Source organism: Takifugu flavidus, chromosome 3 (genome assembly GCF_003711565.1).
Source record: "Takifugu flavidus isolate HTHZ2018 chromosome 3, ASM371156v2, whole genome shotgun sequence".
NCBI lineage: Eukaryota > Metazoa > Chordata > Actinopteri > Tetraodontiformes > Tetraodontidae > Takifugu > Takifugu flavidus.
In genome coordinates, this window is record NC_079522.1 from 8,488,227 (window position 1) to 8,501,382 (window position 13,156).

The 13,156-nt window shown below is 45.5% G+C and overlaps 3 protein-coding genes across 4 annotated transcripts in view; 2 read left to right on the forward strand and 1 right to left on the reverse strand.

Moving 5' to 3' along the window:
- Positions 1-134: 134 nt before the first annotated feature.
- Positions 135-1,090, reverse strand: med11 (mediator complex subunit 11). The gene is made up of 3 exons (XM_057027871.1): positions 891-1,090; positions 614-744; positions 135-508 (listed from the first exon to the last, which is right to left on the reverse strand). The coding sequence occupies exons 1-3, from the start codon at positions 958-960 to the stop codon at positions 359-361; spliced, it is 351 nt and encodes a 116-aa protein (XP_056883851.1). The 5' UTR covers positions 961-1,090; the 3' UTR covers positions 135-358.
- Positions 988-8,752, forward strand: pelp1 (proline, glutamate and leucine rich protein 1). The gene is made up of 19 exons (XM_057027853.1): positions 988-1,249; positions 1,432-1,496; positions 1,906-2,011; positions 2,098-2,247; positions 2,387-2,458; positions 2,572-2,631; positions 2,803-2,959; positions 3,202-3,334; positions 3,438-3,525; positions 3,618-3,706; positions 3,807-3,920; positions 4,466-4,616; positions 5,002-5,155; positions 5,234-5,289; positions 5,473-5,606; positions 5,997-6,099; positions 6,178-7,758; positions 7,848-8,135; positions 8,243-8,752. The coding sequence occupies exons 1-19, from the start codon at positions 1,109-1,111 to the stop codon at positions 8,333-8,335; spliced, it is 3,735 nt and encodes a 1,244-aa protein (XP_056883833.1). The 5' UTR covers positions 988-1,108; the 3' UTR covers positions 8,336-8,752.
- A 1,673-nt stretch (positions 8,753-10,425) lies between these two features.
- Positions 10,426-13,156, forward strand: part of alox12 (arachidonate 12-lipoxygenase) — a 6,693-nt gene continuing 3,962 nt past the window's right edge. The window contains exons 1-6 of one of the 2 annotated variants that reach the window (XM_057027860.1): positions 10,426-10,641; positions 11,576-11,738; positions 11,812-12,013; positions 12,613-12,691; positions 12,778-12,900; positions 13,122-13,156. The exon at positions 13,122-13,156 is cut by the window's right edge and continues 72 nt beyond it. In XM_057027860.1, the coding sequence (XP_056883840.1) occupies positions 11,592-11,738; positions 11,812-12,013; positions 12,613-12,691; positions 12,778-12,900; positions 13,122-13,156 (586 nt within the window). In that variant the 5' untranslated portion in view covers positions 10,426-10,641; positions 11,576-11,591. The remainder of the gene's footprint in view (positions 10,642-11,575; positions 11,739-11,811; positions 12,014-12,612; positions 12,692-12,777; positions 12,901-13,121) is intronic. The other variant, XM_057027861.1, reaches the window with a different exon arrangement.

Consider the following 13,156-nt stretch of genomic DNA (forward strand, 5'->3'; position numbering starts at 1 on the left):
GTATCACAGAATGTCAAGAGTTGATAGGATGTGGTGGCATGATTGCATTAAATTGCTATTTTTATATTAATGTGATTGTTTAATAATATTGCATTGGATAAGTGTTATTTTACTCAATTAATAAACCATCAGAGTGCCTATAAAATAGTTCTCTTTTATTTTAAGACATAGAAAAATGTTTACATGGCATGTTAATGAGTCAAACTATTTCAAATCTTGTAATAAAAAATACACAACAAAGCAATAATTAACTCATTGGTTCTGGTAGGCTATTTGTTTTACAGACTTTTTACCAGTTGTAGTTGGTGTGTTTGTACAAGTACACATAGAAATATCGATTTTAGGGCATGTTTTGGGCTCATGTCTGTTGCTGTGGCTCCAGCATGAGCTCACAGGTTCGCCCCAGTTCTCCCAGTTTGACTCTGGCATACTCGGCTCTGTTCAGCGCCATCTGACAGTCCTTCCTGGATGAATATGTGGAACCTTCATGGGGCTGACCCGTGGCTACCTGTGAACAGACACAACTATTACAGTGAGATGACACATGCTGACCTTTGTCTGTTTCATTGAAACAGTTGGATATAGAGGAGGAAAGTAACTTTAGATCTTTCACCTGTGTGAGGTAGCGGATCTGACCACTCAGTTCACTCTCCACCCGGTTGACTGAACTCTGGAACTGGACCAGCTGTCTGTCTAGAAGGCTGGCGTTGTGCTTGTCTTTGGAGAGCTCCAGAACTATATTACCTGTGGCAACAGATCCAACAATTACCGGTATACAAATTAGTAGGTGCCTTAGGACGAACGTAAATGCAATGCACTGCAGTGGCGTCAGTGTAGTTTTAAAGAAACGTGCAGTAAAAGGTTAGCGGTATAGTGTAGTTTGTCCTAACCTGCACACTGTAGAACCATCGCTATCTCCTTCTCTACCTCCTCCAGAGCCCGGAGCCGCTCATTAGCCATGAGTTCACTGGGACATGGACAGAAACGAGAGCTTGCTTTAAGATCAACCTGCTAGACTCGTCACCGAGCCTGAAGCAGCACCATAACAAAGAGAAGACCGATCTGACGTCCTGCCGTCGCACACTAGTGACGTCAGGTGTGCGGCAAGATGGCTACATCGGCTTGGCTGCGTGGCCCATCCGCTATGCGATTAACGGAGGGTTTGGTGTCGGTTCTAAAGGAGCAGCGTCCAGATTATATCCCGGTTCTGTTGACAGGCTACAGAGAACATGGCGTTTTCCACACTCAGGTAAATCCCGAACTGAACATGGCCATTAGCCCTGAAGCTAGCTACCTGTATGCGGCTGTGCTGCAGGCTTCATCACTCAGCCGGCAGATGTTCGGAACTTCGCACCTACAACATTTCAGGTGTGAAGCTGATGGTGACACCCCGAAACACAACCATCACTGTTTTGTGGTTATCTTTTTTAGGGCGCAAGCGCCGTGGCTGGTCTCGTTGGTTTCAGCAATGCCAAACTTGGCTCAAGCAAGACCAGGTGACAAAAAACAACGTGCACAATCTCTCCCCTAATTCCCAACAGTGTTGTTATAGACTCAGAATTCTGAAGGTATTGCACTGACCTGAAGTTTATGAAAGGCCTGTAATCTCAATATTGAGAGTGGGAGGCGTTACTACATCATCTTATATTAGGTAGTTAGAGGGCGAATGTACCTTTTTACTATTAAATTTGATCTCAATCAAATGATGCCCATGATGATGAAGATGAAATATAATTTGTCAAAATCAGTTCAACAAATGGAAAGTGTAAATGCAAGCGGCTTCCCTGAGTCAAGGCAACTTTCCATCAATATGTATGAATAATCATTTAATGTATCTTCACAGTGTTATTGTGCTTTTTCTTTGAAACTGATGGAAAATCTTTGCTTTCTGTGTGTGGGGGGCAGGTTCGAGGGCCTCTGTCTGCTTTCCATGCTAGTTAAGGACAGCTCTAGTGATCTGTTCCAGCAGCACTGCCTTTCGTGGCTGCGATCTCTCCAGCAGATCGTACAAGTACGTAACACAGACTCCCGCTGGCTCATCTCTGGACCTCTGACGGGCATTTTTGTCAGCTCTGCCCTGTGTTTGTGCCCCTGTAGTCTCAGGCTCCAGTCCAGACCATCCAACTTGCTGTGAATATTCTGAAAGATGTGCTGCAGTATTCCTCTCAAATACCTGAGCTGGCTCGGGAGGTTGGATTGAACTCCATTCTTGGAATCCTCACGTCTTTATTAGGCCTTAAGACGGAGGTAAACAAAGAGTTTTGTATGTTTTCTAAACTAAATTGAACTATCATGGTTTTTCTTGCATCATAGACTTTTCTAATGTATCTGGCTTTTAAATAATTCAAACTGCTCATACTAACATGTACACTTCCTCTGACTTCAGTGTGAGCTGGCAGCCATGGAGGGAATGACGGCTTGCATGACGCACTACCCGCGAGCCTGTGGATCTCTGAAGGTACAATGTAATAATACAGCATCGTTAAGATGAGAAAAGGGATTCTTGTTTATGGACCATTTCACTCAGTAAAATGAGACTTTTCATTTGAATGTTAAAAATGTCTTGTTTAGGACAAGCTGGGGGCCTATTTCCTTTCCAAAATGGACAGCACAAACAAGAAAACACAAGAGGTTTGTGCCTTTCCATTATTGTTTTTTAGTAGTTTAGCAAGAAAATGATGTTGTCTTGCCCACCAAAGCAAAAAAGTGATTTCTGTTTACCATCTCTATTTATTTTGAGTTGATTTTTTATATAAAAAATAAAGAATAATGAATTTCTTGTGTCTTGATGATATTCTCTAGATGGCTTGCCAGTGTTATGCTCACCTGCCATGCTTGGGGGGCGTCTTGGACCGGGGCGCAGGTGCTGGCAGGGCAGAAGGCTGGACCAACCAGATTCACTGTCTTCTGGCCTCAGCCAACAGCCACCTGGCTCTCATTTACCAGGGTGCAGAAATGGGTATGTTGGCACTCTTCTGCTGCATACTGGGACTTATCAAGATCCCTTTTCATTTTCTATTGATTTTGATATTATTATTATTTGAACCACCTTTTTTTTTTTTACTATTCCAAGATTTGAAATTGTGGTAAACATTTACTTTTAATAAATATAACTACGCTACCACTGTAATTAGTTCAGCACTTCCTTTTAAAAGATATTCTGAACCGATAGGTTAAAAGGATTTTTGCTGTTTTTGACAGAGGGAACGATGCAATACGAAGGCCCGGGAGTTGAACTTGCCTTCCCACTTCTCGACCAGTCGGATCCTCTGTTCCTCCTACAGCTTCAACACAGATTCACAGCTGTCTGCTTGGCATTGAGACACACACTGAGGTATTAAGTGAATGAGTGTGTTTGTATCATATAGAGTCACACACACTTTTCTTCTTCAAACCATGATGACCAAATTTCATGTCCCTTTACTTGTTGCCTTTAGGGTGGATCCGGCTTCAGCAGTCCGAATACCCGTCCGACCAATCCTCAACCTTGTGTGCAGAGCCCTCGCCGTGAGCTGCAAGAGCTTTGTGAGCAAAAACACACACTTGGTTGTTTAAATCACAGCAAAGCTGCAGTTCTGAATCTGCTGTTTACTGTATTTCATATGTTGTTCTGTCAGAACTTAACAGGAGACGGAAACGTGAGATTGCTGATTTTACCCATCATACATCTTAACATACTGGAGGTCTTAGCAGCTCTTATTATAGCGTAAGTGCACCTGTACAATGTTTAATCTGAAATAATTGATATATTCTGCCATCCAACAACTGCATAAAGAGATATGGTGATAATTTTGTGTGCTGTACAGTGTACGGAGCAGCATGGTTCAGTACGCCGCTGTGCTCCAAAGGCTGTTTTCTCAAACTCTGTCTGCATGGACACCTGCAGCTGAAGCCAGTGTGGGACAGCAGCGAGCCTTCAGGTATATCTGTCTTATTATGTCTCATCAGGATGTCTAGCATCTATTTTAAATTAAGTATGTCCAGAGAGTTTATTTGCCACATCAGTGGTTGCCAAGCTTTTTTTGCAGAATCCCCCATTTGGAGGTGAAGTTATTTTCAGATACCCTCCGTCTGCTGTCACCCAAAGCTCTTACATAAATACACGTGCATACATGTTCTTTGCTTGCAATCATGCAAAGGTTTGCTATATTTGAAATACTCGCAGAATAACTTGCTGAGAATTGAAAAAATATATACAAACATCTATAAAGAAACATAACTCCCCTCATCATTGCACCACTGTGTGCATACAACTCAATAGTATGTGAGAATAATATGTTTTTAAGGGGGTCAGTAGTAAAGTTAGTGCCATCTGCTGGATGTTACTTGACAGTGAACACAGTAGTGGCCCCAACTGTCATAACACCCACCCTCCCTTGAGGGCACGCCCCCCAGTTTGACTACCACTGATGTAGGGTAATAGCATTAAATGAGCTATTTGAATAATCTGTGCTTTACCCTCCAGTTCAGTGAGGGTTTCTGTGTACAGGACCTTAGAACTGTGGCTTCAGGTGGCTGGAGCTTCCACCAGCATACTCCATGGAAGCCCAAATCATTCCGAGATCCTATTTAACCACTTGCTGAGCGACATTACACCAGGGGCAGAGTCTGTCAAGGTTTGTCCACTTAAAATGCTGTTGAATACATTTTTGGTTGGTGTGTTGCACATTGATGCATTACATCACATAGGACCGAAATCATGCAGTAGGAGAGGCCAAATGGTTTGTTGCTGTTAAAGTCCATCACCACACCGTTATCCTGACACTAGTCTTCAAAATACTTCATTTCTATTTTTTCTTACTAAATCTAATGATGATCGGTTAGGCTAGCTTATTTTAAGATTGGAGTTGCTTGTTCTTTCCACAGGCGTGGAGCAATTAGAGCACAACTGTGGCCTGTACACTCATAATACCACAGTAATGAGCCAATCAGATGGCTTGAATTCACATGTCTGGTTTATAATATATGTTTAACACTCTGTGATTCTCTTGTTTCATATAGCTCAGAGTGGGTCTATCAGCAGAAATCGTTCCCGGAGGAAAGCCCGGTCCACGGCGGACAAAATCCTTGGTCATTTCAGATACAGTTGGACCGTCACTGCAGAGGAAAGGAGACATCATGGCTAATCAGGACACTTGTCTCACAGCCCTCAGAGGTGTGTGGCTCCCCAAAATATTTTTTGAAAAGGAGTTTCTGAAAGTCAAAGTAAACATTTTTCTTTTGTTCTTTACAGCACTGAGACAGATCATACTAGTCAGTGGAACGCTGCTAAAGGATGATATTCACAAGGTAAACATCTGTTATCATCCTTGCATTGGAATGCGTCAGAAAACTCTCCATGAATCTGCCTAAAAGCATCTGTCACAGTTGCTCACTCACGTCTGGAGGAGGGTTCCCCCATATGACCTTGGTCCTGCTCAGGGTTTCTTCCTGGTAAAAAGGAGTTTTCTATTCTTCTCTTCTTGTTCTCAGCGTCTCCACGACGTCCTGCTGCCGCTGTGTGTGCGGCTGCAGCAGCAGCAGTTGAGCAGCAACATGTCCTGTGACTCCACAGCGGGCATCAGCGGCCAGTACAGCAGCGCGCTCACAAGACGGGAGCTGTACAGGTACCAGCGTTCACAGCCAAATACTCAGCTCTTTGTCCTCTTTTCATCTTTTTAAATATGCCAGATTCTTTAAACTATTCATTTATTTGGTTATCTAAGGATTGGTATTCATATGTTTTAGGGTGTTCCCATTTTGTGTGCAGATTATGTCAAAGTCAAATCGCCCCATAAGTGGCACCATAAATGTAAAATGTTTTTGCTTTTAGGCTCCTTCTAACTTTTTATCTTACTGTATAGTCCTGAAAACTGAATTTTGGAATTTCTTTAGAATTTATTAACAAGAAATTAACGAAAAAAGTGTCAACTGTCGGATAGATCCCATAATTGTGATTGTGTTTAACCTTTGCTAAACCTTTGCCAGTAAATCCCAATCACTGATGTCATTTCCAGGTTGCTGCTAGCTCTGGTGCTAGTCCCATCTCCATGCTGGCCTCCTCCTCTGACCTGTGTTGTGTCAATCCTCAGTAGTGGGCGCACCGACCGTAACCTCAAGGTGGGCGGCTCTGTCAGACAGCGGAGCGTTGTGTTCGCGACCCTCCGTAACTCTGTGTCTCTCCTCGTTCCACTTCAGGTGTCCACATTCTGCTGTGAAGCTCTCACCATCTGTAACTCCCTGCTCCATCCACGCAGCCCTTCCATCGCCCTTCCAATGCCACCTCTCTCCATCAAACCGGCCCATGCTGTGTCAGTTCTCCCCACCCCACAAGCCTCTACTCCTGGTCTCACACTGCCAACTCTCCTAGGAGAGCCCACGCCCCCCCCTCCGTTCCCCTCGCCGCACACCCTCGGCATGGGCCCCTCCTCCTTGCTCGGTTCTCTGGAGAACCATCTCTCGCTGGTTCCTGGACTACGAGGACAGACCTCTGGCCCGTCGGAGATGATCCTGTCGCCGCACGCGCATCACCAGGACCTGGCAGGACTCGGCCCCCCCGAAGGGCAGAGGCCAGTGTTCGTCCGCTACGACAGGGAGGAAGCGGAAGACGTTGAGATTTCTCTGGCCAGCGACTCCGACGACAGCGTGGTCATCGTTCCTCCGGGGATGCTCAACATGGAGAACCAACAGGACGACGTGGCAGCGGCAAACTCTCAAAGCATGACAGCCGCTGCAGGGGGCGCTGCGGTCACCCTCGCCGAGGGAGAACCCGTCACCATGGTACCCAACACAGCCACAGCAGCACCGATAGATGGGGTCTCGCTCCCCAACGACCTCACTACCTCCGCCCCCCTGCTCACCACCTCTGCCCCTCCCATCAACTCCTTCCCTCCTTCTAGTGCGTCTGTGGTCTCCCTGGTTCCAGCTTTGAACTCTAACCCACTGACGGCTCCCCCTGGTGGGCTGGTTGAGCCCATGCCCAGCAGGCCACAGCTCCAACAGATGCTGATGCAGCCTTCTGCAGCCGTTCAGCAGGGTCCCCTCAGCCTCCCGCTCCAGATCCACCAGCTGCAGAGCCAGCTGGGTCAGCAGGGGCGACCACTTCAACACCAGCCGCCTGTCGCCAGCAACGAAGACTCGGGCGTTATCAACATCAACAGCACCGACGATGAAGAGGATGATGAAGACATGGAGGACGATGAGGAGGAAGAAGAGGAGGAAGGCGTGGAGGATGAAGAGGAGGAAGAGGACGAAGTCAGCGACTTTGCCGACGAAGAGTTTTACGACGGCGAGGATTACGAGGAGTTTGACGAAGATGCGGAAGAGCTGGAGGAAGAGGATGAGGAGGAAGGCGATATTCCCCCACTGGAGGGAGCAGAGGAGCAGGGCGAGCAGGAGGAGGTAGAGCAAGGAGGAGTGCTTCAAGCCGCCGTAGAGGCGGCAGAGATAGTGGACTTCAGCGTGGAGGGAGAAGCTGGAGGAGGCATCGAGGAGATCCAAACCAAGAGGGCTCTCTTCCCAGAGGACAGGATGAAGGTGCAGGAGGTGGAGAGCATCGGAGTCATGGAAGAAGCAAGAGGGGAGGCGGAGGAAGACGAGACCGAAAGGGTGTGCGATCCGACCATGCCTCAGATCTTATGCGTCACCGGAGGAGCTCTGGAGGAGAAAGAGGAGGAGGGAGGAAGAGTTCAGGAGGACATGAGCTCGTGGGAGCGAGATGCCAAGAAGGTGGAACCACAGGGCCCCTCAGGAGAAGCAGCAGCCAGTACAGCTGAGCAGGTAGGTTGTGGGTAGATGAGCCGTTACTGACGTGAAAGAGTGCAAATCATGACAAGTTATACACAAATGTTCACTACATGTCGAAATAGGAGGAGTCAGGAGGAGAACAGCAGGCCGGGGGTAGTGAGGAGCGCCCATCGAGTCTCGGGGAGGAGCAGGAAGTTACGGTCTCGGAAGAAGACGCGGCCCTGACCCACCCCGGAGGCTCAGACGAGAGCACACCAGAGCCACAGGAGACAGTCACGGAAAAACGGGAAGCAGCCGCAGCAGCAGAGCAGCAGGAGCTGCACGCTGGCGGTGGAGAGGAGGGGAAAGGCGTGAAGAGGAAGAGGGAGGAGCTGCAGAGCGAGAACGAGCTGGAAGGAAGCAGCAAGCAGGTAACCACACAGGGCAGATTTCAAACCTTCTGGTTTTAGAACTCAATGCCACAGGATGAGTCAAACACACAAAAAAAACTTCTCCTATTGTCTTTTCCGTCACTCAGGCCGATGAGGACACCATGGCCTCCATGTTGGCGGATTTTGTTGCCTGCCCCCCCGACGACGACGACGGCCCTTCTGCATCGAACCAGTCATAAATATTTTCCAAGCTGGACTGATTATCATCGACAGGGAGACTATTTACTCGTTGAAACGGAATCTTTAGTGACGTTTCAAAGTTTTAGTTACTTTTCTTTGTCATGATGGTGAAGTGTGTTATCTACTTTTTCTGTCCTGAATATCTACAGTCTACACTGATGATGGACTTACTGGTAAATAACCAAACCAGTGTCTCGTGGCTATTAACCAACGCTAGAGTCGCTCCAGACAAGCCTGGGAGGAGTTGTGATGTGAAGCCGGGGTGCCCCAATGCCATTTTCCCAGGATGTTTTTTCATGGATTTGTCTGTATCTTTTAGGCTTTTTCCTTTTGTTTTTGCCCTCGCTTCTCATACACTTTGTTTAAAAAAGTTACAAAAAATAAATGAATGAATGAAGAAGAAGGTGGAGAAATTAGATGCTAACAAGTAGACTTCAAATTAGGGTTTCTGTTTGCACATGGCTGCTTTGAGGAGAGCGGAACTCCTGCAATTCTTAATTTTCTCCTGTTTCATTAGATTTTTTTCCCTCTCTAACATCTACAGATTATACAGGTAAAACCACATCCTTGGTGTAAATACAAAGTCCATGGAATGTTTAAAAGGCTCATGCTAACAGTTTTCCAGTTAGGAAATTCAGTAAAAAGTTCACCCTGCTGAACCTCTTCAGCCACTTATTTACAAGTTAAATACAAAATAAGCTATTAATGTTTATTTCCAGCACCTGGAGAAAAAAACTAACTGTGTATTGAGCCTAGTCTCTTGTAAAGCTGCGCATCATGCCAATTATGGGATCCAACATCTCCCAAAAAACTAATTTTAATGTGATTGTAGTGGATCACAAACTATGAAATTTCATTCAAAGTACATTAATTAACGTACTATGAACTACCCAGTAAATCAAAACCATAAACACACAACCCCAACAAGTGTGTGTCCTTTGACTTTTTGGTTTACAGGACGATCTCTCAACGTCTCTGTATTTGTGATTTAAAAAGCCCTGCTGACCTCTCTGGTGTCAGATTAGGACGAAAGGGTCAAACAAGAGAAAGCTACTAATTGTGAAGAATCAATCTTGCAATGAAGACACTAAAATTCAGCTGTCAGTGTCGACAGTGGAGCGTTGCGTCACCAAGAGGTTGAGGTTTACGCCATCACGGGGAGGATGGAAGTAGTGTTTACAACTGCTTTATTATAGGAAATCTAACTCAACCTGATTTCAAAGTCAGACACAGGCCCCCGATGGGCTCTAAAAGGACCTATTGCAGACCTGTGGGGGGTTCACAAGCACGGACCCCAGGACCTGGTCGTGAAACATTTTAACAAGAACCCTTTTTGTCGGAGAACAGAGGAGGCGCAGACATGAGCCAGCGGGCCAAGAGGATACATAAATAACATGACCCTGCTCTAAATATCGGATTAGTGTGACTAGAATAATGGCTGGAACTACAGAATTACTGCCTATGAGCATTGTCAAACTGGGAGGTTTTAAGTCTACTCTCAGTAGAGGGAGCCAGCGTCCTGTACCTGGACAGGATCTGCTTCCACAGCAGGGGACCTGGCTGCTAAATGCTCAGCCACTCAGTCCACTTTTAGAGATTTGGGGATTAAACCATGAATCCTGAGAGCAGAGGGGTCTTTTGAGAAGGTGCTATTAGCTCCTCCAGGTGGGATGGAACGTGACCGCTGAGGACCTTATAGGTCAGGAGAAGGATTCCGAAGCTTATTCTGGATTTATAAAGAGTTATAAGTTCTTTAAATAGTAGGATGCAAGACCATGTACAGCCTTATATGAGGAGGAGGATTTTAAAAATGTGCTCTAATCTTTGCAGAAGAACAATATAAGGCGCAAGTACTGGTTCTAGTCAGCGCCTGAGCAGTTCTAGACCAGCTGTGGATCTCCTTCTGGCAGCCTGACAGAAGTGAAATACAACAACTTATTTTAACTGTAGACCTGCAACTTTCCACTGATATCGACATCAACACTTTTTGATTTTGAAATACTGTCTGTCTGTCTGTCTGTCTGTCTGTCTGTCTGTCTGTCTGTCTGTCTGTCTGTGCGTGCGTGCGTGCCCTGCCCCCTGCCCCCTGCCCCCACTCTAGAAGCTAAACCACTGTATATGTCTTCACAGGAAGAGTTGCTCATATGGTCTTGCCGTCAGTGTGAACAGGCTGAAGACAGAGACGCAGCAGCGAATGAGCTTGACTGAGGAAGACAGGACAAACAGGACAAACAGGACAAACAGGACAAACAGGACACAGCCAAAGTAGCGGGACGCGTCAGAATAAGGACATCATTTCGTTCAGGTGGGAAATTCAATTGAAATCAAACTGACAGACTTATTCCGATTGATTTCTGGATTAGATCTAATCTACTTACAATTCAGATTTCATTCCGTTTAAATGTTTTTTGATCGGTTATGCAAGCTGGTTTTATTTGGGGGTTTTTGGAGTAATTCTATCCACACACCCCCTGCTGATGGTTTACAGGCTCACAGTAATAATTTGCTAAAACATATATCCTAATAATGTTGGTGGAGCTGCTGGAGGCCAATTTACAGACACACAATTTGACTGTTTGGTCAAAACAGTTTGTTAGCACAGTGAAATCTGGAGGAAGTTAATGTTTGGGGTTCTAGATAAACAACTGAGAGGCCTCAGAGACGTCTCTTCCTACAACCGAGCCTGTAAAACGTCTTTGAAGTGATGTGAAACATGCTAGAATCTAAACAACAAACCATGATGGACACGTTGGTGGAGCCAGTGTTAGTTCCTGTGAGGGAGGAGGAGCGACTCCTCCATCTTTTCTCCCATAATCTCCCTTTTGGGGGAGGAAACAAAAAAAAAATGTCATAAAAAAAAAAAAAAACGCCTGATGCATCTTGAGCAAAAACATGTTTGTGCACAGTTCCGAGTTAACCCACTATCAGAAGTCATGAAGCTGATGCTGCTTTTGGAGACTGCAGGGACATTCTTATCATTTTGTTTGTGTGGTTTTACACCTTATCTTTGGTCCATCGCTACATTTGCATCATTGTGGTTGACTCAAAATAATATTCAAATTTTTAGCAGGAACATTACATTTAGGATGAACAGGTCAGACAGAGTAACAGATCACATATGCAAAAGATGATTTTTTAAAACTATACTGGCTGAAAACATATTTTCCAGGTACAAGCTGAGCTTCCTCTGAATGACACCTCTCACATTTTGACCTCAATGTTGTTACTGATATTTCCAGAAGAAAACCTTTTTAGATGGAAACCTACACGGTTACTGTAGCAACGGGTACATCAGAGTATTCTGGCACCAATAATTACATCTTTGTGACACTACTGGGGGAACATGGAGAGAGCGAGCGCACCCTGCTGGACAACCCTGGACTGGACTTTTGCAGAGGAGCGGTATGTGCGCAAAAACCAGCCGTTTACCTGTGTCTGAAGCTGAGCGCGTCCTCTGTCTCTCCACCTCCAACAGGTGGACAAGTACAAGGTGATCAGCCCCTGTCCACTTGGCTCCATCTTCATGGTCAGACTGGAGAAGCAGAAGTACTGGGTGGAAGATAACTGGTTCTGTCGCTATGTCAAAGTGGAGCCTCCGGGTGGACGCAGTGAGCTGACTTTCCCTTGTTACCGGTGGCTGATTGGAGATGTCAAAGTGGAGATAAGAGAGGGAACCGGTAGGAAAGGTTTTGCCTGTATATTCACCCCGATGAGATGTAATTTCCACTCGCAAAAATCATTATTTCCGGCTCTATTTCAAATGGCGCAATAACAAATGACGCTGTCTGACCATTTTTGGATATCATCTTAATGCAAGGTGGGTGCGGAGGGGGCTGCAGCACCCTCTGTTGGCGGGAGATGGGGTTGTTTGTAACACCGCCTGAACCAAATTTTAACTCTAACAAGCACGTTTAAAAGTTGTGTTGATTAAATGAGCTCAACAAATATTCTTTGGAGGCCGAAAAACCCTATAAAATTAATTGTGAAAAACCCTATAAAATTACCTATAAAATTAATTGTGACAGCATCAAACCATGAGCGGAACCCTTCTCACATGGGCAGACCCATAAGATGTAGTTTACATTTGGAGTGTTTCAAAGTTATTTTACAATGCGTGTGTGAATCCCTGTCCATGACTGCGTGACTGGTTATTCCCAACTCCTAACTGATGATTGCTGAGCCGTCACTGTTGTATATACATGTGTCTGTGAATGGGTTAATGGAGATGCGTAACATAAAGTTCTTTAAGTTCACCTTTTTATGTCTGTCTCCGTAGCAAAGATCCTCTACAATGACAACAATTTGCTCCAAGCGCATCGGAAGGAAGAACTAAAGGAAAGACAAAAGAAATACAGGTCCAAGGACATAAAGCTTCTGTTTTTCAGCCATAAAAACTGCTTTTTCCTCTTTAAAGCAGGACGTGTGTCTTGCTTTCATTCAGATGGGTATCATGGACTCCAGGGATCCCCAGATGTATTGATGCTGAAACTGAGGCAGACTTGCATCCAGATGTGCGCTTTGACAATGAGAAGAAGAGCGACTTCCAATATTCCCTACAATATGCGTACGTGAGAAATGTGCGGTCAGAGTCACGCGTGTGTCTGAATGCTGGAGCTCTTTTTACCGCCTGTTAAACCAGATTACAACCGTGGAGATCCGGTTTATTTATGAATGAATGGGGAGGTGTGTTGAGACCAGTCACGGAGGCTGCAAGGTTCAGTCAGATCTGCCTGCATGTAAAATATGACAGAGCTTCACATGCGTCACACACCCTCTGTCTGCCAGATTGTTGGAGTTGTGTCTGAAGAAGTTTGCCATGA